The sequence below is a fragment of the Leptonotus elevatus genome, chromosome 15 (assembly GCF_054856555.1).
Source record: "Leptonotus elevatus isolate MCC_2025b chromosome 15, RoL_Lele_1.0, whole genome shotgun sequence".
Taxonomy (NCBI): domain Eukaryota; kingdom Metazoa; phylum Chordata; class Actinopteri; order Syngnathiformes; family Syngnathidae; genus Leptonotus; species Leptonotus elevatus.
The window spans coordinates 13,392,439-13,417,590 of record NC_141253.1 but is presented as its reverse complement, the minus strand read 5'-3'; the positions used below and the strand labels follow the sequence as shown (position 1 = coordinate 13,417,590).

The 25,152-nt window shown below is 36.5% G+C and overlaps 2 protein-coding genes across 6 annotated transcripts; one reads left to right on the top strand and one right to left on the bottom strand.

Annotated features, from left to right (window-relative positions):
* Positions 1–43: 43 nt before the first annotated feature.
* On the bottom strand, positions 44–7,962 carry plgrkt (plasminogen receptor, C-terminal lysine transmembrane protein). Of its 2 annotated transcripts, XM_086096478.1 has the most exons (6): positions 7,815–7,900; positions 7,555–7,624; positions 7,368–7,472; positions 1,171–1,301; positions 797–906; positions 44–463 (listed from the first exon to the last, which is right to left on the bottom strand). In XM_086096478.1, exons 3-6 carry the CDS (start codon positions 7,446–7,448, stop codon positions 333–335), a joined length of 453 nt encoding a protein of 150 aa, XP_085952604.1. In that variant the 5' UTR covers positions 7,449–7,472; positions 7,555–7,624; positions 7,815–7,900; the 3' UTR covers positions 44–332. The 2 variants fall into 2 exon arrangements, with proteins under 2 accessions (XP_085952604.1, XP_085952603.1); XM_086096477.1 differs by lacking the exon at positions 7,555–7,624 and having other exon boundaries at positions 7,815–7,962.
* On the top strand, positions 6,155–19,943 carry LOC147162020 (programmed cell death 1 ligand 1-like). Of its 4 annotated transcripts, XM_086096472.1 has the most exons (11): positions 6,155–6,321; positions 7,374–7,487; positions 8,684–8,754; positions 10,649–10,767; positions 11,086–11,146; positions 11,230–11,495; positions 11,643–11,739; positions 13,125–13,391; positions 14,450–14,572; positions 15,814–15,872; positions 15,993–19,943. In XM_086096472.1, exons 4-10 carry the CDS (start codon positions 10,675–10,677, stop codon positions 15,864–15,866), a joined length of 960 nt encoding a protein of 319 aa, XP_085952598.1. In that variant the 5' UTR covers positions 6,155–6,321; positions 7,374–7,487; positions 8,684–8,754; positions 10,649–10,674; the 3' UTR covers positions 15,867–15,872; positions 15,993–19,943. The 4 variants fall into 4 exon arrangements, with proteins under 4 accessions (XP_085952598.1, XP_085952599.1, XP_085952601.1 ...); XM_086096473.1 differs by lacking the exons at positions 6,155–6,321; positions 7,374–7,487 and having other exon boundaries at positions 8,704–8,754; positions 11,233–11,495; XM_086096474.1 differs by lacking the exons at positions 6,155–6,321; positions 7,374–7,487; positions 8,684–8,754; positions 10,649–10,767 and adding an exon at positions 10,793–11,011.
* The last annotated feature ends 5,209 nt before the right edge of the window (positions 19,944–25,152 follow it).

The following is a 25,152-nucleotide window of genomic DNA, read 5'->3' as shown; positions in this document are numbered from 1 at the left end:
GCTTCGCTAAATGTCTAAAAACAGAGACTAATCGCCACCAAAATTCAATGTTCATCCCGATCAAGTGTCTCTTTAATAAAGTTGATCAGCACCAAGCAGGTTTGAAATGTGTTCTTCAATACAGGCTAAAGTTTAGCACCTGGCTTATTTGTTGTTGTAAATATAATTTCCGTTGATGAATATCTTCTTCCAAAAAGTAACATTCCATATATCACATGACCCCGCGAGCATTAAAAAGCATTTGTCATTTTCCCACCACCTGCAGTAAGGCAACGATATGACAAGCGCAAATGGACGGTTTTACCATTCAATTGTCTTTTCGGAAGGCAATGTTAATCTTTCCCCAAGAAGGAGGCCAGGCTGCTTTTAGCGCGCCGGGCCTTCTCGATGCTATCGAAGGTCGGAGTCCCGTGCGGCAAGTCCAGACGGTTGTTTTCAGACGCCATGATACACTCGGCCTCCCCTAAGAAGCAAATGGGAGAGCAGAACGGATTTTTGGGGGGATAAAGAAAGTTTTTGGCCTAAAGTAATAAATATATAAATAAATAAATAATCAAGCTGGATAATAAATGTACGGTAATTTAAAAAAAAAGTTTTCCTACTTCCGGGCTAAAATAGAAATTAAAAATATATACTATTCATCACATTATAATTATATGTTGGCTTTTTTTGGGGGGGGCCAAATATTTACATCACTGCAGTTTTGAACTAAGGCTAGAAATGTTACAGTATATTAAGAGTCAGATATATAATAATAATATCCTAATATAATAATATCTTTAGCTAATAGTCTTACCTCGAATTCGATGTATAAGTGTCCCATAGGCACTGTCCATCTGATAGGCAAATACGAAGCCGAGTGGCAAAATGGGGGCCAACAGGGCTGGTTTCTTTCTTTTTAGGGCTCTAGATTAAACAAAAACAAAAAAAATACATTTGAATATTTTCACTTGTTATTGATTGTTTAAATAAAGTTGGCACCAGCGACTGTATACGATTTGTGGACTGCCGGACCGTCTGCTGTTATGGCTGAGAAAAGCTAACGAGTCGTAAAAGTGACATTTTTGGGACCGTATGATTGCTGCAGCGGCAAAAGGCCACTAGTCAAAATGTGAAGTTGTGAAAACACGCGCACGCGCGCGCGGTCCGGATACGAGGCGTGAAACTCACCCAACGGTGAGGCCGGTGGAGGCGACTGCGACGAACGTTCCGAAGTACTTGATGAACTCTCTGGACCAGGCGATCTGCATTGCCATCTGTCGCTCCCTCATCTGGTTCTGCATCATCATCTGCCGCTCCAGCTGTAGAAACGCACACAAAATGGAATTTAGCATGCATATGTGTTTGTTCTATTTAAAAAAAATTATAATATTGACATACAATGACGTGTGAAAGAAACAGGCATGATTGTAATGTTTATCGAAAATTATTATATTTTTATGACGCCAATTAGAGTCCAATCGTAATCACATCTTATCAGTGGAATCTTGCGCTAACATTTGAAGGAAAAAAATTGGCGCGCAAGAAAAACAAACTGACTGCAATTTTGGAATCAGCATGCCAATTTTAGTTTTAACATTTTTAGTTGTGGTGTCCTTGAGCAAGACACTGATAGGCCCGAACTGTGTTTGCGGTGTCCACTACTGTGACAGGTCAAATGCCGAGGTCAAATGTCATCTGCGTGTGTGTACAAGACAATTAATAATGAATCTTGTGCAGAGGGCAGTTTCCCTCCAGAACCAATAGATGGAGCTATTCTCCTTTTCAATAACTACATTACCAGTCAAAATTGTGTGACACTTTTTTGGGGGGGTGTCAGGTAACAAGATATACAACCCAGAACATTTCAAATGTTAAATATTTAGTTAGATCTTATACTTAAAACAATAACGTGCAAAGTAAACTAACAAAACAGAATTTATATTTTCTTAAAGGCTTGAAATTATAGAGATGCTAAATATGAAATAAGCATTGGAACTTATGAATATGAATATGCAGGGCCAGGGCCACCATGACATGACTCATCCGAATGGTCAGTAGGCAAATATGGTCTTTGTGATCCAAACATCAGCCTCCTATTGTGACCGACCCCATGTGGACTGCCATGACTTGACCACACGAAAACAATGGGCCCAAGTCCAAACGCTTCACTTGCAATTACGTCAGAGGTGAGCTAAAACACAATAAAGCTGCACTTGAACTAATTAACACAATCAAGTCGAAGACTTCCATTCTCCAGAAGCGTGCGGTTTTGATTTCTTGTGGGGTTCGAACCACTGGTGGGCAGCACATGTTCAATGAACCACCAATTATAATTCGCATGCGGGCTTTCAACGCCACAGATGGGTTTTTTTTTTTATGGAATACGCGTCATCACATTTGTGTGCTGATTGTGGTAAAAGCTTGGATATCAGAGTTCAATTGTACTTCCCGTCAGGTAGCGTAGCCCATGACAATAATGACTATAAATACATTCATAGAAACAACAGATCAACAGCAATATCAAGCTAATTTGGACTTGCTGTGCATCTAACGAGACCATTTGATTTGGTTTAATCAAAACTGGTTTACGTTACACCAACATATCTGATATCATGTTTTTACGATGAATGAACAGGTGAAAACGGCCTACAGGCACACGTGCCATAATATGTACGTGCAACTAAGTGTCAATTTAGCCTAATAAAATGACAATGTTTTATACACCCCTAGCAAGCTATTATCTACTTTAAAAAAAAGAAAAAAAAAGAATGTCATTTGAACATTGTTGAACAAACTAAACAAGCAGATATCCCATGTGATATTTGATGACGCCAGTGACAAGAAAAGCAAAAAAAAAAAAAAAAAGCGTTGGAAAATATGACACGTAAACGCAGGGCTGAAAAAATCAGGGAGAAAACCATTGACATTTCTTAAAGGGCTGCAAATACATGTCACGCTTACTTGACCAACTGATCATGACACGCAGTGTGGGGAAGTCAACCTTAAACATTTCTTGACAATATGTTATATGTGACCTCACCAGTCTAAACGTGACATTCTGATGAATGTTACATTTGTGGAATATGAGTTATGACGTTTTTTTTATCCAACTCAGGGGGGGGGGGGGCATTTTGCCACTTGCTGTCGACTGAAGATGACATCACAGTCGGTCGGCGCTCAGGCAACGACCAATCACAGCTCACCTGTGTTTGATGTCATTTTAGTCGACAGGAAGTGGCAAAATGGCCGCCTCCTGATATAGATAAAAACTGCTGGATTTTGCTAGTTAACTCATATTCCACTAACGTAATATTAACCAAAATATAACATATTTAGATTACTGGGGCTGCATAGAACATATTATTGTCAAGAATTTTTTGGGGGGTTGACTTCCGCTTTAAGACTTAACAGGTAGGTAGGTACACATTTAATACTTTGCAGGGCTGGGTTTAAAAAAAATTAAATTAAAATCCGTTCCATCTTCAATTCTGCTTATCCGGGGTCGGGTCGCGGGGGCAGCAGCTTTAGCAGGGAAGCCCAGACTTCCCTCTCCCCAGCCACTTCAGCCAGCTCCTCCGACGGGATCCCAAGGCGTTCCCAGGCCAGCCGTGAGACGTAGTCTCTCCAGCGTGTCCTGGGTCGGCCCGGGGCCTCCCGCCGGTAGGACATGCCCGGAACACCTCCCCAGGGAGGCGCCCAGGAGGCATCCGAACCAGATGCCCGAGCCACCTCAACTGGTTCCTCTCAACGTAAAATCCATGTATCGAAACGATATTCTTTTTCATAGTCCAATATTGATTCATAAATGAATCGATACTTTTAAATATGGCTACCAAATGCAAATGTGCCTTTCTGTTATTTAGAGTTCCCCAGGAGGAGTCCAGTGTTTTTGCCACTTTATTTACATCATGTTGTGGTTGCAATCGGTTTCAATTATTATTTATTGTTTTGATCAGGTCTAATTGTAAATATTCACTTTTTTTTCATACTATTGCGCCAATTAAGAGCAAGAAGTTTCAATTTGCAGTATTTATACTGAGAATGTCTTCCAAACAAAAGTAAAATTGGTACTGCCTGAAATCCTTAACTGGATCGAAAATGTGAATCGAAGCCTTCTGAATCGAATTGATTTTGGAAATCTGAATCGATACCCAGCCCTAATACTTTGTAAAAAAATAAAAATAATAATAATTCAATAAACTTTAAGCAGCAAGTCGGCTGGCTGTTTGACTGTTTTTGTGTTTTCTTCAGTGGCGAGCATGTTACCTCACTGTTGAGAGGTTCTGCATTCGAATCGACTGTATGGGTATTCTGGCTTGTCTCACACATTCCAAAAACAAGAAGACCCTAAATTGCCCAAGTTTGACAGTAAGGACGTCACAGTCGATTTAATTGCCACCCTCTCGAGTCAAATGATCTACTGTAGTGTCAAATTCATTTTCATCATCATGAAAATCATATACATTTATAAGCATCTTATCATATACACAGCTACCAAATACACTTTATTGTCGTTATTATTATTTTTTACAACAAATTAAATCTGAAATCAGAAGCCACAAAAAAAAGAGGGGCAACCAAAGATTAGCACTGCTGTTTTTCAGTTAATTGGAGAGAAAACATGTCAAAAGTGAAGAGAAAAAACAACAACATAATTTCAGTACAGCTTTTTAAGCCAAAATAAGAACTGGAGTTGGGCGAGTACTGGTACCAGGTATCGATATAGAGCCGATACCAGGCTTTTTTTCAAGGTATTGGTACTCACAACGGTGACCGATATTAGTAGATATTGAGGTATTAATTTCATGGAATTTTAAGGAAAAATGTGACTTTGGGATATATAGGTCTTTGTGGGGGGAAATTTTATGTATAAAAAGTACTGGTATTGGTATCGGTATCTGTGATTAGTTTGATACCTATGAATGTTATAAATAGCTCTTGTATCTAATCGTCATCTCTATTTTGGTAAAAGTGAGTCACCCCAATGACGTGTTGAAACAGAGACGTCAGACATTCCGCTCATTCCAAACCAAAATCACAATTACATCGAGCAAATGAAAAATTCTGTATTGATTCCTAATGGCCAGAGTTCACTTTTCCCGCTGGGCTGATGGGAGAAAATGAAGGAACAAATAACACAACAATCTGTTTTAGTGTCACTGCGTTACAGGATTAACACCTGCGTTTTTGCTTGCAGCCATCAATAATCACAGCAAATGGCGCGACAAAAGGAAATGCTTTCATCTAGATAAAAAATATATATAAAAAATTTAAAAAGTAATAACAAAGTCACGGCACAAATATTTGTCATCTGAAAGTGGCTCCAGTAAAAATACATCAATACTTCTAAATGGGCTATGCTGGCAACGGTCTAAAAATAACTTTAATGGCTTCCAATATGTCATGGAAATGAATTGGCCAATACAAACAATGGGCAACATCTAAAAATAGCGCAATAACTTCCACCATGTCATGATGATTCACCAAAAGGGAATTACTATTTGATAAGGTATTTCCACAACTGCGTCAGACTAATTAACTGAGGCAACCCCAAACATGCTGACATGGCAGACTAGTTGCTGAGTCATCATGAGGTGTGCTACATGAAATCGGAAAATGTTTTATTTACACAAATAACTTGTTCATCGATGGTATCTATTCCACAGTGCTGTAATACTGACAGGCGGAACCATTACATCTCCTTCCACCTTGTAGCTGACGATAAAATTACAATGGACCTCGGATATTTGTGGAAGATAGAGACCAACCCTGATTGCAAATAGTGAATTTCTGTGAACAATTCCCGACCCCTAAACTATAAATATACCACAAACTATATGACAACAAAACTCTTCAAGAGCATTTCAAAATAAGAGATGCACTGAAAATTCCGTCAAAGAATTTTGCAACATTTTTTGGGCCAATACCAAAACTGTTACTGAGGGTAAATTAAAATAAATAATAATAATCTATTCGGCATCTAATTGAAAAAGATGAATGAATGAAGTTTCCTTTGATTTGAATCAATTATTACTTACTTTTCTTCTTTACTTTTTCCTTCACACACTTTAACAAATGAAAATTATTCCACAATCATGTTTGTTTCAAATACTCCCCCCTTCACTCTCATCAATGGTCCAGCCCATTTTCCTACTGCCCGTCTGCAGACCTGATTCAGAAAGATTAACTGAGAAAATGGCAGCTGCAATTTCTTCAGTATTGCGGACGGCATTATGAACCTTAGAAAAACATTTTCAAAACTGGATGACCAATTGAAACGGGATGTATTAAATAAAAAAAGACCAACACTGGAGATGAAAGATCAGCTTCAAATATCAGGTCAGAAAATAGCACTTTACCAATTTTTCATGTCAGGCTAGTAATTCAATGGCAAATATGCTATGCTGTTTGCTCTGTTATTATTATGCATGACTGCTATAGTCTACAAAAATATTTCAGCAGTTGCACTTGTTCTGAATGCACTTTGTTGTAGTAGTAGTCCTAAAAATAAATTATGAGAGAACGTATCCAATTTTACTCTTTCAGCAGGCCAAGCAGCTTTGGGCCTATACGTTATTATTTAATGTATACATGACTGGGATCAAGTGAAACATTTAATTTTGTGTTTTAGAAGGTGCTTTTTTTAATGTTAATTCTCAACAAATATTTGTCTTCATTTCATTTCATTTCACTTCATTTATGCAATTACTGTAACAGCGCAGTCCAGTGTAGTCATCAACTTTTTTGCTATATTTTGATTTGCCCGGAGATTATTTAGAATGTGTCTTGGTTCAACAACGGTTGCAAAACATTTTGGAAAATAGGCGTGGTAACAGTGACCTGGAAATTTCCTTCATCAACCGTCATATTTTTCCATAGTTGCGTAGAAACCTTTTATATTGGCTCTGAGCGTGGAAAAGGATGGTTGGTTTGTTCGTATGGTAGCCCGGAAGTGTCAAAACTCAATAAATACAAACGTCATTTTGAAATAAATATCCTTTAGCTAAATAACGGGCAATTATGTAATGTGGCCATTAAATTGTAAAGTGTGTTAGCATTATTAGCATTCTGAAATATGTTTGAAAAAGTATGACGTTGTTAAAATAATAATTATGAAATATTTAATCAAAATAAAATACTTGTTACATATTAAAGAATAGCATGAACACTTTTCATAATAATACTAACACATTTTACAATTTAATGGCCACATTACATAATTGTTATTTATCTAGGATATTTTTTTCAAAATGACGTTTTAATTTATTGAATTTTGACACTTTCGGGCTTCCATATGTTCGCGCTAGATTGACTGGCACAACAGGTTGTTCAGTACAAAGAATGTTTTCGTCAGTTCAAATTGCTGTAGTAACTCATGGATTTACCTGCAGCCTGGAATTGTGCAGCATGAACTCTTGCTGCTTTTTCAAGTTTGCATCCATGGTCTTGGAGAGAAGAAAGCCCATCGTGGCGATGTTACCGCTGACCGGCTGGAAAGCCAAAAGGTAAACAGAAAGAAATGCAAAAACACCTGTTTACCTGCCCATTTAACGCACTTACTCCAAACACTACCTTATAACTCGGAATTAACAGTCTGAGTCTTCTCTCTCGCCCCTTGAGTTATCTGAATTTGACATCCTTTCTTTTTTCATTTCAAAGACCCGAAAACAAAAAAGACATGTTTAACTTCCGAGCGACTTTCCAAGAGTTAGCCGACTGGCTAACCGTACACACATATTGATAATATTTAAAAACGTGAGCAGTCAAACACGCGTCGCCTCAAAACAGCTTCTATTTTGACCTTGGAATGATATTTGTGAAAAGGTACGTACAAGAAAATGAGAGAAATTGTTTGCTATTAAGGTGACTCCTGTACGGCTTTCCTCATTGCGTCAATACATGAAAATATTTGGCAACATTTACAACAGCAAACTTCCGGGTTTAACAGGTCTCATTTCTCAAGTTCAAGGAGTGAGCAAACACTGCATTTCCGCTTAGTCTTTCAAAAATAAAACAACCCTTATACATTTTTAACATTAGAGTTACTGTGTTGGCTACTGCTTACTCGGGTCGCGGGTGTGCTGGAGCCTACCCCCGCTGACCTCGAGCAAGGAATGATTAGATGAGCTACAACTTGAACTTGTCACCAGCCAATATAAGGGCATAAAGAGACAAATAACCATTGACACTGACATTCACACCTATGGGCATTTTTACCGTGCATGTTTTTGAGATGTGGATATACAACTTTATTCTTATACATTTGCAAGTTTTATTTGGAAAACAAAAATATACGATACATGACTCACCCACAAACAAACAATGGTATTGAGGGAGGGAGCGAGAGGAGGAGCTGAGAGCGTCGTAGATATAGTGACGTCAACATGCTCACCACACAAGTTCCGTCCGTCATACAAGGTAAGAAAATAACTAATGGCTGAAGTATGGAGGTAAATTTGGTGCAAAACTAACTTGAGCGTGATTTGTATCTGTAAAAAAAATGAGTGCCTGTATAAAAAAAATTTGTATCTGTAAAATAAATTTGTACCTGTAAAATAAATTTGTATCTGTAAAATAAATTTGTATCTGTAAAAACAAATTTGTACCTGTAAGTCATGATTTGTATCTGTACAAAAAACATTTTGTACCTGTACAAAAAGTATAAATTTGTATCTGGAAAAGTTGTGATTTGTACCTGCAGAAATGACAACTTGTAGTCAAAGAAGTCGCCACTAGGAGTCACAAGTGGGTTTTCTGCTGCTGTCCAGTGACGTGAGTTTTGCCCCATTTATCTCGCTACAAAAGGTGCAAAACTGATTCGTACTTGTAGAGCGCCGTGATTTGTTCTCGTAGAAGAAGAGGGCGGGCTCTGGAGGATTTGGGCGGGCTAAAGCTCTACCTCATTGGTTGAGCGAACGACCGTGGGTTGAACTCAAATGACACCCATGCACAATTTCGCAATTCGAGTGGATCTTTAAGCCGCTACAGGTATTTCAACCTCAACCCTTTATCCTCTGTATTTAATCATTTTATTTCAAATATTACAATTTATTGATAAATGTCAGTATTTTTGCAATGTATGCTTTGCAAAAAGTTAAAATAAAAGGCTCTTACACTTTTAAACATACACATTTGCTTTCAACACTGAAGCCAAATAAAAATAATGCAAATGGGAATGTTTATAAACAATGTCTGTGTCTATCAGTATTACCACTATTTCTGATATTAAGATGTGACAAAATCTTCGTTTTTTTTCTGGCTAACAAGATAAAGCTAAACATTTAACTGATTACGTATAATGTCAGTGGCTGTGTTTTGATAATGACACAGCTAGGAAGCTATGATTATTTTTTATTGTATGAATATGCTGACCCAACCATTCTATTCGCACAGATGCCAGCATGCAGTCAATCAAAGCTACTTCTTGATCAATCGCTAGACATGGTGTGACATCAAACCTGCTTCAAAGTGGCTGTGAAGTCCAACAAATGAGAATCCTTGATACACCGGTTACTGTTCTGAGAATTTCACTGCAAACACCTTTGGGAAAGTGAAGAAATTATGCTTTCTAAATGTCTTCCAATTTTGAGTTTGAAATGTTGCAGGAGTACAATTTAATACATATTGAGAGTTATTTGAAATAGTCAGATCAAATAACAACATGTATCATTCAATAAACAAGATTGTGCATCATTTGAAATATTTTATTTGATGTCCAGAAGAGCCGTTTCTGCATCCATCCAAGACGAGAACAGTATTCTTCTCACAAACAGAACAAAAGTTATTGATGGAGCTGTATGAGGAATTCAAGACTCACCAAAAAAGGCAATACTGCTGCTATCACTAAGACGAGGGAAATATCATTGGCAAAAAAAAAAAAAAGCCGACAGACTAAATATATAAGTTATAATTGTTTCATGTTAGATGTGTATTTCACATTAATCGTATTTATTAATTATTGATTTAATGTAAAGCACCTCAAATTGACCTACATATTCATTCTTCACTGTTACATCTCAACAGTAGCCAAAAGCGATCATGGCAGCAAGTCGGCAAGTAGCCTATAACAATATATATAAAAAATAAGACTAAATAGGTGTTGAGCTGTAAATATATGTTGCCCATTATTGTAGCCACCAGAAAAAAAGACTGACCACTGCCACAGGTGGGGGAGGGGACCACAGCCTGCTACATTCACATCAGCAGAAGATCTGCAAAATAATTTTCCATAATCCGGTTTGATGGAATACCCCCAGGTGTCATCTCCTGTCTCTTGGCTGCTTGCTGATGGAGTGGGTCATCCTTTTCACTGATGCTTCAGCAGTGTCTCCAGCAGTTGTCTCCACCTTTTGAGCAAGATTTTGAAATTTATGAGATTCTTATTTAATTAAAAATAAATAAACTAACATTTGACCTAGTTACTTTTGTTAAAGTAGCTAGGTGACAGTGACACTGCTCACATTTTAGCGATACAGATAGACTAGCATTTCAAAAGCAGAATAGCCAATATTTAAATAAGAGTAATGTTACATTGGAAAATGTAACTCAAGTAGAAATTAAAAGCGCAGAAAAAATACTTGTACAAATATTTGAGTACTGTGAGTGATGAGTAAACTTAAGAGTCAAACTAGGTCAAATGTTAGTTTATTTATTTTTACCTCCATAGATACATGACTCACCCACAAACAAACAATGGTTTCGAGGGAGGGAGCGAGAGGAGGAGCTGAGAGCGTAGATATATTGACTTCAACATGCTCACCACGCAAGTTCCGTCCGTCATACAAGGTAAGAAAATAACTAATGGCTGAAGAGAATACACTTTTTAAATATGTAATGTATAAAAATACAAACTATTTGCTGTATTTTTTTCTAAATATATTTTTTCAATTCATTATAATTTTCATATTGCTGTTCGGTGAAAAATAAGATTTGACGCCTATAAATTTTGAGAGCTTTTACATTTTCTTCAAATGTTTTTAAGTAAATGTAGTTTGGAACCAATCCCAGTAGTCTTCAGGCAAAAGGCGGGGTAAATTATTTTTTTAATTTAATTTTTGTTTCGCTTGTCTGACCCTGTCTCTTACTCTTCTCTTTCTCCCACAGTGTCAAATGAACTGGTCTATTGTCTTTATTTTGCAAGTCATGTTCCAGACATGTCTCCAAGGTATTTAACGTTTAAAGGCAGCACTATTATTAACACACTTTAATTCTGTAGCAGACCTTTTAAAACTTTGATCTACTTTACAGCAGTCTCGTTATCCACGGTTGTGGAGCGGGTCTCATATAGTGCCGAGTTGGGAGGTGACGTGGTAATGGGTTGCCGGTTCAACCCTTTGTCACCATATCCCCATAAGGACTTGACGGTGACCTGGCACCAGATCCTGCCGGCTCCATATCGGGCCGTGTATCGGATGGATGGCGGGCAGGAGGACGCTCCCTTCCAGCATCCGGACCTCAAGGGTCGCGCCAGGCTTCTCACCGAGGAGATTAAAGACGGCTGGGCCAAGCTGCGGGTGAAGTTCTGACCTTACACATTTTATTTTTCATTTATTGAAAGACACTTTTTTAAAACTGTGATGTACTGAAGTATCAATATGAGTTGACATCACTAACTGGCAACACAGTTACTCAAAATGAATGTGTTTGCTCTACGGTTACAGGTGTCAAGTCTTCGCATCAACGACACGGGGACCTACCAGTGTGTGGTGAAAACAAAAAATGGGGCTGACTATAAGAAAATGACGTTAACTGTTACTGGTAAGCAACACCTCTTGGTAGGTAGCTTTCGCGCCAACTTGATATCAATATCAACAATTTCAATATCAGAAGGCGGCAAGTTTGCCATTTGCTTACTTAATTCTCTTATTTGATCAAGCAGTCTTGGCATTGAGTGTTAACAGCCAGTTTTAAGTACTGTGAGGATTCAAACAAGCATTTAGTGCCGACCCTCAGACTTGAAGTTTGTGAGTTCACATTCTGGCTAGGTCATGACAAAGAAAATGGGACCTATTACCTCCCTGCTTGACACTCAGGCTAAGTTATCCATGCGTAAAAAAAAAAAAATACTCATGTATTTTAAGAAAATAGTTATATTTATTACAGCTTGACTTGTTTTTAGTCTGAAAATACTATTTTCAAGACTGCAGTGGTTGATATGGGCCTAGTCTTATTTTTCAAAATCTTACACATAAATTTAAGTAAAATTTTCTTGTTCTGTTGGCAGATAATTTTGCTTATTTGAAGTAAGTAAAACCTCAGTTATAACTGGTTCTAATGATAAGTCCACTTTTGATCTTTCTGGAATGAATTTCCAAGTTTAAGAGCGGCCTTCATCCTGCCCCACATACCGCTAGGTCAATGGCAAGTACAGATTTGTTACCATGGCGACAGTGTTCGTAGCTAGGGTACTGAACTGGCAGGCAAGTGTCGAAAGCGTGGCAAAACAAACAAAACTCAACTCCCATTTAAAAGACAAAAAGCATTTTCACTCATGGAGGCAGCACTTCACACACAACACTGTAACACATCTCCCTGCAATTAAGTGTGTGCCACTCAAGAAGGCACTAATGCTAATCCTTTCTTTCAACAAAACCGAATGCAGCTCTGCTTACCTTTTTGCTTTGCCAAGATAGTTCACTCAAGATTTAAAATGGTCCAGGTGTTAATGTGAATGTGTTTGTCTTTATGGGCCTGTGCTTGGATGGTGACCAGTCCATGGTGCATCTCACCTCTCATCTAACATCAGTTGGGATTGACTCCAGGTCAGGCACGACCTTAATCAGAATAAGAGCTTGGATCACTTGTCTTTTCTGATGTTATCCACGCATCCGACAAAATTCAATGCAGCTCAGCTTACCTTTTGGGTTAGATTTAGATTTCGGGGGTGTCACACCTGTGTTTCAGGTAGCTAGACTATGGCCATCACTTGAAAGTGGCTCTGGATCTTGAAGTCAGAGAAACTTGGTCTAGGGTAGTTCAGTAAATTTGTGTTACGTTTTAGAAAAAGGCGCGTAAAAAAAAATGTGAGTGTTTAATTCCACATTGTGACGGGCATTCTTTAGGCCATTTGCATACAAGCCATTAAGTCATCAATTTCAAGACCATATCACATACCAACTGTGTGCTTTATCTCATTCTTGCAGCACCATACAAAACGGTCACAAAAGACATTTCCAAGTCAGAAAGCGAAGGCGAGCTCGTGTTAAGCTGCCAGTCCGAGGGCTACCCGCTGACCACGGCGGTCTGGGAGGATGGCCACGGGCAAAATCTCAACGCCAGCACCGCTGTTGTGTCCACTGTGGACCACCTCTCCAGAATCATTACTCAGATACGGGTGGCATCATCGCAGAAAAACAACTACACTTGTCGCTTTGAAAGTAGCGACTCCTCTGCGACTTTTCTCATCCCAGGTGAGCATGAGCTTCATTCAATACCTTTTAAACAAGGGGTTAACAGTTGTATGTAATTTTTCCCCCCGTGAGCTCGCTTCCTTCCAATCTACATCTTAAATGCCAAAGATTGTGACTTATGTATCATGTGGGTTGTTTTAGTCATAATGGATGCAATACCTAAAACTAAAGTTGAAAAACAACCTTTTTGCTCACCAAAATAAAATAAAATAAAAATTACGAAAAATGCTTTTCGGGAAAAATTTACAACTATAACTACATTTTGTATTTATAAAACTAACTACAGCTTAATATTTTGCATGAGTATTTTGGTAGTACTGCAAGGCCGTACAGAAGAAAGAAGGTAGAATATACATTTGGGAATTGTGGTTTGTAACTTTATTACACAAAAAGTGAGCTTTTTTTTTTAAATTGTTTGTGTTACTCAATAAATACTCTATATACTGTATAAACTAAAGTAAAACTAATAAAAAAATTAACTAAAATGAAGCATTAAAAAAATTTAACTGATAAAACTAACAAAGCTGCCATATTAAAACTAACTGAATGTAAAAAAACAAGATTTGGTCATCTACAAGATGAACTTCCCAATAATAATTTCTTGTTAGGTAGAATCAAGCCATTTTTGTCTTTGGGATTTTCATTTTTTTCCTCATAGCCAATATTTTTAATAAAATAAATAATAATAATAAAAAAACTGCCAAGCAAGGTTAGCAACATAAAAATAACCACTTAGAACAATAATACAAGTGTAAAAATAAATTGCAATACCAAGCAATGAATTGATGACTGAATACTTGTACAACAAAGATAACAGAACTCGATAACGTACAGTAAATACACAATGGGTTGAATTAAGTAGTTTTTCTGGAAATTCGATGGCATTTCCAAAATATCACTTGAGTCATTGTTTTCAAATTTGCATGGGGAAGTAAGAACCACGACAATGCATGTTTGGTTATTTCCATTGTGAACAATCACATGTAAATCATCTTATGACAAATGATGAAATCACACACAAATATTTTTGTTTTTCCACTTGTTTTCCCCCTTTATAGATGAAACCCAGCTAAAGAAGGAAAACACACACAATGTTGTTGTAATCCGTGTAGTATTTGGCACATTTATTGGAATAGCACTGATTGGCATCATTGTAGTGCTAATTTTTCTGCGCCAAAAAGGTAATGGGAAAAGAATTGTCTCTGTCTATCTATCTATCTGTCTGTCTATCGAATCTGACATGACTGTCAAAGTCATGATGACGCTACTTTTTTTTCTGGGCAGGTAAAGGTGGAAATTCTGTTTGCTCATCTTTTATGCAAAAAAAAAAGAAGTGACTTCAAAGCTCATCTCATTAGCTGCTTTTCCACCAACAAGCCCAGGATCTTTGAGTTCTGGATAAAGGGAGTTCTTGGTTGTAAAAGTTCTACAGGGAATTTATAATTTGTGTTTCCAAAGCGTTTTAGAGTTCTCGGTAAGTAATTAATAATTCAAATGAGTTTGATGAGCCCAGCCATGTAAACACCCCCCATAAAAAAAAAATGACCAACCAATCAGCCTTGGTCAATGCGTATGGAGGATTAAAACTGCCAACATTCCAAATAAATAAATGACTAAATAAAAACAGATATAAAAAAATTATAACAAAAAAAAAGTTATTCAAATGAGGGCCGGTTTTAAGTGAGTCTTGAATGGTACTCGTATATCGCTAGAGCTCTCCATGTAAGCCGGCCAGACCAACTAGACCAATATAAGGCAGTAGGACCTTCCCCTCATTTGAATAACATTTCCTGGCAGAGCGTCTGCAACATGAACATAAATAAATGTGTGAGCAGAGCGTTTTTATTTATTGATTGGTATTTAATTCTATTTATATATTTGTTTTTTATGAATTTTGACTATTTTTATTTTTTGAATCTCGTTTTTTATAAAAAAATTTTTTTACTTTTATTTAGTTATGCATGTATGTATTTTTTTGTTATTTTTATTTCCATGTATATATTTTTTTATTTATTATTATTATTATTTTTTATATATTTATTTATATTTTTACTTTTAGTAGTTTATTTATTTATTTAGTCATTTATTTTTTTAATTTTGGCCGTTTTGGTGCAGCCCGCCCCCTCAAATTTCCAGCCTGGCTCAGCAATACCCTGCTGCTGAAATAGTACTGGGATTCTCTCTGGGGAATTTAATACCTTGGAAATTGTTGTCGGTGGAAAAACGCGCAAACTGAATTTTACCAAGGTAAATTGAAAAGTTCTTCAAAAGTTCCGGCGGTGGAAAAGCCCCTATTGTTTATGTCTACATACATTTTTGTGGACCAAAAACGAGAGATGCGTTAAAGTCACTTTATTTTTTTTCATTTTGAGTGTATGAAACGTCACCCATGATATTTATGTCACGTATTAATCTCTTATAGGTCTTTGCAGAAAAGAAGAAGAAATGTCTACAAAGAAACGATTACTATTTTGACTGAAGGTAACTGATTTAATTGATAGATTATACAATGAAAGTAAGGATGTTTATATTTAGAAAATGGGTGTTTTATGTATTTATGTATTGCAGTTGATAATGGCAATTTGCTTTGGCTATCTTCAGATTGAAAGCATCACCAACAGGAAGAGTTTGAGGGTCTTCAGGCTCAACGAGGGCACCCTGGTCGTGGGAATATATCTCGCAAGAAGAGGAAATCAGGTTGTGACATTATAGAAAAGAGTTCAAGGTTCAAAAAGGCGATCTTTCCTGCACTGATAGATGTAATTTAATCATGATAATTGTTTTTACAATTCATACAGAGGAATCTCCAAAGTCGAATACTTCACAATTGCTAATGTGAATGTTGAAATGTTAAGAAAACACCTGTACAAGATTTTGTGTTGCAACTATTCCAGCCAACAAATGAATTCTCATGACATTATTTCCAACATCACGTGAAGATTGTTCGATTACAGAGATTCCATTGTATATTTTATGCATAACATTATTTATTTTTGAATTGTGTAGCTGGCTATGCAAAAAAAGGCTATAGAAATTAGCAGCGGTGTACCTCTGGGTTTGATTCTAGACCCGATGTTTTTGTACTGTTTTTGTTAGTTCTTGAATTTCCTATAGCCCTAATGTTACACACACACGCACACGCACACGCACACGCACACGCACACACACACACACACCTTTCAGAATATTTCTGAAATGCTCTACTACTGCAATCCTGCATAATGTGTCAAAGGCAAAGAGCTGCACTAAGTGTTACATGTTACTATAGTGCATACGAAACTTTAATGCTTTGCCTTTCTGTTTAAAGTACAGACAATTACGTGAGATATTGTCAGTATTCACTTTCACTTCACATACACCATGAAACCACTGAACTTTTTTTTTTTTTTTGCAATTCCGAAACTCACATACTTACAGTATTCACTGTGTGTTTTAAAGAAATGATTGATTTCTGTGCACAGTAGTTTAACAAGAAAGAGGAAGTGGACACTAGGCATGTTCCTCTTTTGATTCAAGACAACTAATGTACCATTTTTAGAAAAAAACATTTGGACTGATATGCTTAATGGAATGTTGTCCATCTGCAATTTTTTATTCACATAATGAAATTGAGCCATTGTTCACTCTTTGAGGAAGTTATCAAAAATAACTTCTGATGGACATTCCCAGGTCTCAATTTCAACGGCCTATTGTGATAGGTTGTAGTTCCTGTTCATGATGACATCAATGCTAAGAGGAATTCTTTCTTTTTTTTTTTTTAAACCATCACTTAAAATAATAGATAGATAGAATTAACTCTGAAATTCACACATATACAGTCACCACATAAAGATAAAAAAAAAAAAAAATCATGAGGAAGAATGTTGTAACTACTTTTTAGTTTAGACATTTCATTTCATCATTAAGTCTTAATTTTTCCAGTGCACTGGTGAAAATTCCAAAAGAGCAAAGCAAACTAAGTACCGATGGTAATATTATGAGGAAAAGGTTTTAAATTTTACAAGAACAATAATCGCTAATTAAATAAAAAATATAATTAAATAAAGTCACTTTATTAGAAGGAAAAATGTTGCAGTTTTACAACAATGGAGTCTTCAAAAGTTCCGTCTTATTCCCGTGGGGGATCACAATCCCGTGACAATAAAGGCAGACCTTTACAAGAATAACATTACAATATTATGATTAATAAAAAAACAACAACAATCTTATTTTCCTTTCATCTTGTCCCTTGGACTAACCACATGCTCGTGCCATCCTTTTTATATCCAAGCCTATCTTCTGCATCCTCCTTCAGCTGCCATCACGTCTTCCCTCACTCTACCGCATCCTTACTACCCTTCTACTCGCTCGTCTCTCTTTCCTCTGGATGTGTCCAAACCATCCTCTCTTACTTTTTCCCCAAAACATCTCACCTTGGCTGTCCCTCAGATGAGCTCATTTCTAATCCTATATATCCTAGGGACTAGTGAATGATTGTGAATAAATAAATAAATACATTCATTTCTAATCCTATGGGGTAGGGACTGGTGGATGATTATAAATAGATAAATACATAAATAAAACTGGTGAATGATTAAAAATAAATGAATAAATAAAAACAATAATCTTAGAATCATATCAGAACCGGCCCTTGATGTACAAACTACAATCATATTTGAATTCATTCCATTCATTCTGTTTTTGCGGACCAGTCAATGCTCACCTACCTTCGTGCTGAAGATCTAAAATCTGGGACACAAAGCAGACTATCCTCGTCAGATAAAATGGAGAGAAGTAAAGCAGTATTTTAGTATCACACTCTTTAAAAATAAGTAAATAAATAAATTAATTAATTAACTGTTAAAAACATATCACAGCATTTCGACTCACTTAATCAGGTAAATAAACAAATGGGACCGTAAGCAAAGTTTTGTTCTTTTATCTGTTCAACTTCATTCAAGCTACAATTACATATGATGTGGGTTTAAAAAACATTTTATTTTTATTTATTTTTCAGGAGCTGAAAAGGAATGGGATAAATGCCTAACCACAAAATATAACATTTTAACTTATTTAATATATATATATATTTTTTTTAGCAATTATGTTAAGTACTGTACTGTGATTTAACTGTCGTTTCAAAATTGCAATAGACAAAGTTTGAAATGCGACGATGTGATGGTGACAGTCAAACCCTAAATGTGACGTTTCTGGGATGCAGTCATTACAGTCACTGGCCAAAAAGTAGTCATAGTCGTTTGAAAAATGCAAATTTTACGGAAGGCAGTTCAACTGGTTCCAATGAAGGAAGTCTATATTTCCATGATCTTGCTATAAACATGGCGCGCGCGCCACCTGGTGGCGCAACAATGACACAGCGATCCAGTAACATAAATTAATGAAGTACTAGAGCTTTAAAAGTAGATCATTAAAATCAACGAGATGAAATTCTAATTATACATATACATACATACTACACAAATTAAGCTCTGCATGTTTTACAGCAGTGCAAGTTGAATATTATCCCAAAACAATGTAACATTTGGTGCCAGTGATAATTTGGTACCGTTACAAAAAAAAATAATAATAATACAATTGCCGCCAAAAGTTTTACCTCTGAATTAGTTTTCAGTTAAATGCAAATATTTATCTCTCTCACATGAAACTATTGAGTTTTTTTTATTTATTTAGAAGTTTTGATCAAATGTTTTTTTATTTTATTTATTAAGTTGACGTGAAACTCTGGTGTCATGAAAATAGATTCAGTCTCGACAGCAAATGAGTATACCTAACTAAATATTATAGGATTAAAATGAATAACTACTAAGTAAAATTCTAGATAACCACAAACAGCCATTTCTGTGTCAAATAGACAAAATATATATGACGCTATAAAATATCAACATGTCAAACAAAAGTGAAATAAAAAATACTCTTGAATCGCTACAGAAAATATTGACTGCTGTTCACCTTCAAAGATCTTCTCACGGGCAGGTTGTTGCGCAGTTCGCACATATATACACGTTAAGATGAACTCTGATTAATAAAATAATTTAAAAAATAAATTAAAAAAATTAATATATATTTTTTTAATTAAAAAAAAGAAAGAAATAATAATAATAATAAAAAGAATAATAATAAAAAAACAAAGAAAAAAAAAACAGATGAACTCTGTTTGAGCAAAAACGACAGTATTGATTGCACCTGAAAACAAAATTAACATGAAACTATTTCCACTGTCAAAAAGCTATAGTATGATCTAGTGTACATCAAACAAACACACCAGGAGCATGCAATGGCATAAAACCACAACACCTCCAGAAGAAGTTGAAAGTGAATTGACGACCTTTTTCTGTAGGGTGAACTGTATTTTCATGATATGCAAATGTGAGCAGTGCAGTCCTGATTCATCAGAGCCATCCACATTTTTGTTGTTGCATGGCTCTGTCAATAATGTGAAATGTTCTATATGCATATGAGTCATCTGTTTAATAAATGCAAAAGTGTGTGATTCTTAAATAAAGCCACTTGTGTTTGGTATTAAATCTTGAAATAAAATTATTTTTGATGAGACCTTTGCTGAGAGAACCAGTGTAACTTATTTTAAGGGTAATTTGCTTTATTTTAAGATATCCAGACTAATTGAGACAACCTAGACATGTTAATGCTCAATTTAAGATAATAATAGAAAGCCAACATTTTCAAATAAGTAAATAGCCGTTAAAACAAGTTTCTAAATGTAAGATTTAAAATCTTGCAGTGCCAAAAAATATCAGCAGTTGTGGAAATTTAAGAAATAAAGTGTCTACCAAGTTTGAAATCATTGTTGCTAATTATTGTGAGAAATGATTCATCTGATCTGTGGTTTCACAGATAAACATTAATTATTAATAATATATAATTAAAGGTAATTTGAGCACACTGTTATTTCATAAGTGTGACTGAAACTGCTAGGGCACTACCCCAAAAGTAGCTCTTTCTCAAAGGTTGGCGACCCCTACTGGAGGCCTTGATCAAGGTTTTATTTCCCCGCTGCAGCATCTAAAAAAAATCACCAGATGGCGCTATCCACCTGCCCACACAAAGCCAAAAGGACAGCGGTTTTCAATAGTTCCAATTAAGGAGCCAATAAATTCGGTTCACTCATGGGTATAACATGATCATTTGAAAATAAGAAATGGCTGTTAGTGGGTTTTATTTAAAGATGTCGCCTATTTACTATTTTTACTCATTATTTACAGACACATCTATTGTTTCAAGTATCCAATTTATCATGCACTATTTAAAGGCCGCAGAATCAAGCTAACACTAAATATGTTTTTCGTTATTGCCCTTTATTTACTATCTATTTGTAATGTATTTTTTTAAATTGTATTACAATACAGAGGTTGCAATTAACTAAGTACCATGTGCTGAAATAAAATAAAAATTAACGTGGATTAATTGGACATGTTCATTATCGAGAATTATTTTTTTTATTGTGGTGGTCAGGACAAAACTAGATAACCGTAATTAAAATAGATACCGGTTGCTATTTGATTAAAAATCACAATTGTGGAAGTGTTAAGAATACTGTACATAAAATTTGATACATCAGTTAATGTGCAATTGTCTTACAAAAACAAACCTTTTAACCCCTTGGGTCATGATTTTTTATTTTAAATGACTTAACCCAATACCTTCACCGAGAAATGTAAAATTACGGATTGTTCAGGTCATACTTTCATTTAAAAAAAGAAAAGAAAATATAATTGCCTCACGAAAAAATTAACCTAATAAGAAATATATACCATATCCTGAAATGACCATGTGGATTGCTCCCATTTTAATTCATAAAAAATAATAATAATTATATTACAGCATTACATATAGTACAAAATTCCCTCATGATTTTTTTTCCTGAAAATGATTTTGGATCTTTTGCTGTCATTAAAACCGTGCAGTAGGTTATTATATGGAACTTTTCAGGATCAAATAAAAATATTAATCAGCTTGTTATACGGAAGTGGATCACATTTTGAAGAAGGGGCAGGGTGGTTTGAAAAGCAACACTTCACTTCAAAAATAAATAAGCTATTTAGATCTGAAATTAATTGTCTCACAAGTTTTCTCTGCTGAAACTTGACTCATTTGCAACTCTGATGCCGTTGTTTTGCATTCAGACGCACACGCACAAGCACCCCCCATCCCCCCCACCCCATTTCCTCTTTCGACCCCAACCTTGCAGACCAAAGGGCTTGGTTTCATCTTCTGGTAATTAATATTCGTGGGGGGAAGAAGGGAAGCATGAGGAAGCAATTATCCTATGATGATGTAGAGATGTAAATGCACACGCATGCAGTACACACCAAAAGGCATGCACACGCTTATACAGTATATAACCCAACACCGTGATGGATTCTTTCTCTCTCGCACGAAGGTGTTTCCCACATACATTTGATTTAACACCACTTGACTGACGACCGACTGACTGTGTTCAAAAGGAGTAACTTACGTATTTGTCTCCCCTCAACTATTGGAACTGTGTCAGAACAATCAAATGTGCCACTTCAATGCGTTGAAAACAATGAGGCATCACGTGGCAGTAAAAGCATAAACGTTACTTGGTGTCAAAAGCTGGTGATTAAGCAGGTTGACGGTTCAGGGTTAAAAAAAAAAAATCGCACCATGATCACGACGATCACTTAAATTCGGCGGGGTAATTGCTGAGTCATGTCAATGGGAAAGTCATAGTCAGCTTCAGGTTGCTTTCTCATTGGCACGGGTGTATGTAGTCATTTACATCGCTTAAAAATGGATTAATGGGGAACATAATTGTTGAATTGGGTCTGACAGCTGTCTTTAGCTAATTTTTGGGTGTGGAATCCAAAACTGTTTTTGAGCTATAGGATCGCTGTTTTCTTAAAAGAAAAAAAAAAGAAGGAAATGTGTATGTACGTAAATAAAACACAAAGATGGAAAAGATACAACCTTTGAAAATGAAAAAAAAAAAAAACAGTATAAAATAGAACTTGCAATGGTATGCCCAATTGGCCTTGGTTACACGTCCAATTGTATTCAGCTCTTCTTACTACAGTCTTACTACAGATAATCAATAGTATTTTGCTCATCTGATAGTTAAGCTGTGGAGGAAAAAAAAAAGTGCTTAAAAAATGGTTCCAATTTTGGAATCAGCATCATCAAAATCTAACAAGATTTGTTTTCAAATTGTTACCCAGAGTTACCAAAGTTTTCTTCGAAAGCAACCATTATTGTTTTAGTCCTAATTCACATGTAATTTATGAACTAATCAACAATCAACCAATTAATTTTCTACACTAATTGGTGCCATGTATCTGCAGTAACATTAGCCCATGTGAAAAAGCAGAGATTTTTTTTTAACTTTTTTTTTTTTACTTTATTTGTAGCTTAATCGATTCTACTGCAAAACGTTGATTAATGTTCTTATTAAGTACAGAAAAAATGTTGCTATAATTAATGAAAGAAAATCCTGGGTTGTTTTCCTTATTCACTCACTGGATATGGTTGTGGATTTTCAGCAGATTGGGTCACTTTAACCAAGGGTTGGGTTAATTATTTTAACCCGGCAGATTGGTTGCTGTTTTTCATCGTTTTTCTCGTGTACTGGAGTTAAAGTAAATTTAATGTAACTTGGCTTGTGTTAGGGTTAGGTAAGGCAACTGTGGCAAGGACTGGTCCAATTCTGAATTTGCACTTTTATCAGTTGATAGCCAAATCTTTGCAGTACATGGATGTGGTGGACAGGGGAATATTTAGACATTTCAGGCAAACCCCAATGATTACCCCAAGGGGTCCGTCGTCTGTTTGAAGAACGGCTCTAAGTGTAACGTGTGTGTCCCGGTCCTAAAAAATGTAAGGGGTGTAAGGTTCACGCCGGGGTGGCGATGTGTCAATTGGAAGCAAAAGAGAAAGGCACACTTGCTTGCTTGTCTTCTCCAGCGTGCATCTACGCAGGCTGTGACCTGGCGGTGCCTGGTAATTGGGATCAGATGAGTGGCAGCAAACGCTGGGCGACCCGGCTTCTCCGGGACCCGCGCTAACCTGGAAGCATTTATTTTATGGAAAAAGATGTTTAGTTAAAATGCGGCCCAGCCCCTCTAATGACTCTGCTCTCCTGGCCGTGTGATGGATACGACACGCGCACGCACGCACGCACGCACACACACAACCATGCCTCCATCACCAGGCCTCGTGATGGATATGACTGGTGAAAGCTCTGAACGCCGCTTCCTGAGTTCTCCGCTTCCTTCCTCGCAGGTCCCGCTCAGTCAAGATGAGCCGGGTTTCACTCTTGACTCGGGCTGGATTGGATTGCAGATTAACAGGCTTCCTGTCCAATGGCTTTGGCGGTGTTCATCTGCTTTATTTATGAGCGAGAGGTGATGGTGTAGAGGATGAACTGCAACAGGTTTGAGTTGGTGGGGGGCTTGATTGTGGAAAGGATTATGATTTTTTTTTCTTCAAGAGCATAATTGTTGCCTGCACAATTAATTCCATGGTCCAATTGTTTATGATATATTCATCTGACATACCAACTAATGGAAACAATTTGCTCTAGGATTAATTTGTGAGCATTACGCACTTTTTAAAAATGTATTGTACATTGAGCTCCACTCCAGCCTTTTCACTGAAAAACTCACCTATAGTCATATTTATGTAACTCTTCAAAATCCCGCAAGACGGTGCCAAAGCCCTGACTAATAGAAAATGAGTAATTGGTGTCATGGAAGTGATAAATCTAGCCTAAGTTTATCCAAGGTTGCGTGCGGAGCGTATTTGCCATGTGTATGTTTTCACTCTCCAGACTGGCGGAATCTGAAAGTCATGCATTTTTGAAAAGTTATCATATAAAATGAGAAAGTGTTTCAGGATCATGGTTTGTGGTAGATTCGCACTTTGAACTTTTAGGGCTCTATTTTTGTAGATAAGTCGCATCAAAATTTCCGTGCCAGGGCAAGGCTAGTTTACCGTAAATTTGGTAGGCCTGTATGCACATCAAGTTTCATAGGAATGAGAGGAGCCGCTTCAATTAGCCCAAGCCGGCTGCATTCCATTCCACAATGATGCACAACACCCTTTTTCTATCTGCGCTAGTCAAACAAAATACCAAAAAAGAAAGCCAACTCCATCCATGTGCACAGTTAGATTGTGCTTTGCGTTATACTTGGGCATGAAATAGGGCACGTCGTGTTCTCACCATTGGTCACCATGCAAACAGCTACAAACAATTCACCAACAAATGGTTATAATATACTCGACTTGTTTTCATCGCAAACCACATCGTAGATAAGGTTACAGGGGAGGGGCATAATGGTGAAACCACATGAATGTATAAGTCATCCAAAAATCACAGATCAGTATGTGCCCTGCTTGTCCCTTTTAAAGTCACGGTGTGGTTTACATTTAGGACAGTAAGGGAACAAAATGTAAAACAAATAGTTAATATTTTTGCGTAAATATTCTTAGTACATTTATTCCATATAAATAACATTGGAGAGTTTTTTTTTTTTTTTTTAATTGCAGTGTTTAAAAAGTTGAGTTTAAAAAGTCACGTGATGCCATTTCGAATAACTTAAGTTTGTCATTGTGCCACAAACATGTCACGAGCCATGGCACCTGCTAGCCAGAAGCTGAGCTGCATTGTGTTTGTTAACGGACTGGATGTGTGGTTGGTTTGTACTTGGTCCCAATCATAATAAAAACCTGCCCTTACAATTGATCAATACAAATTATGCTGCTTAAGAAGTTTTTTAACAGAAAT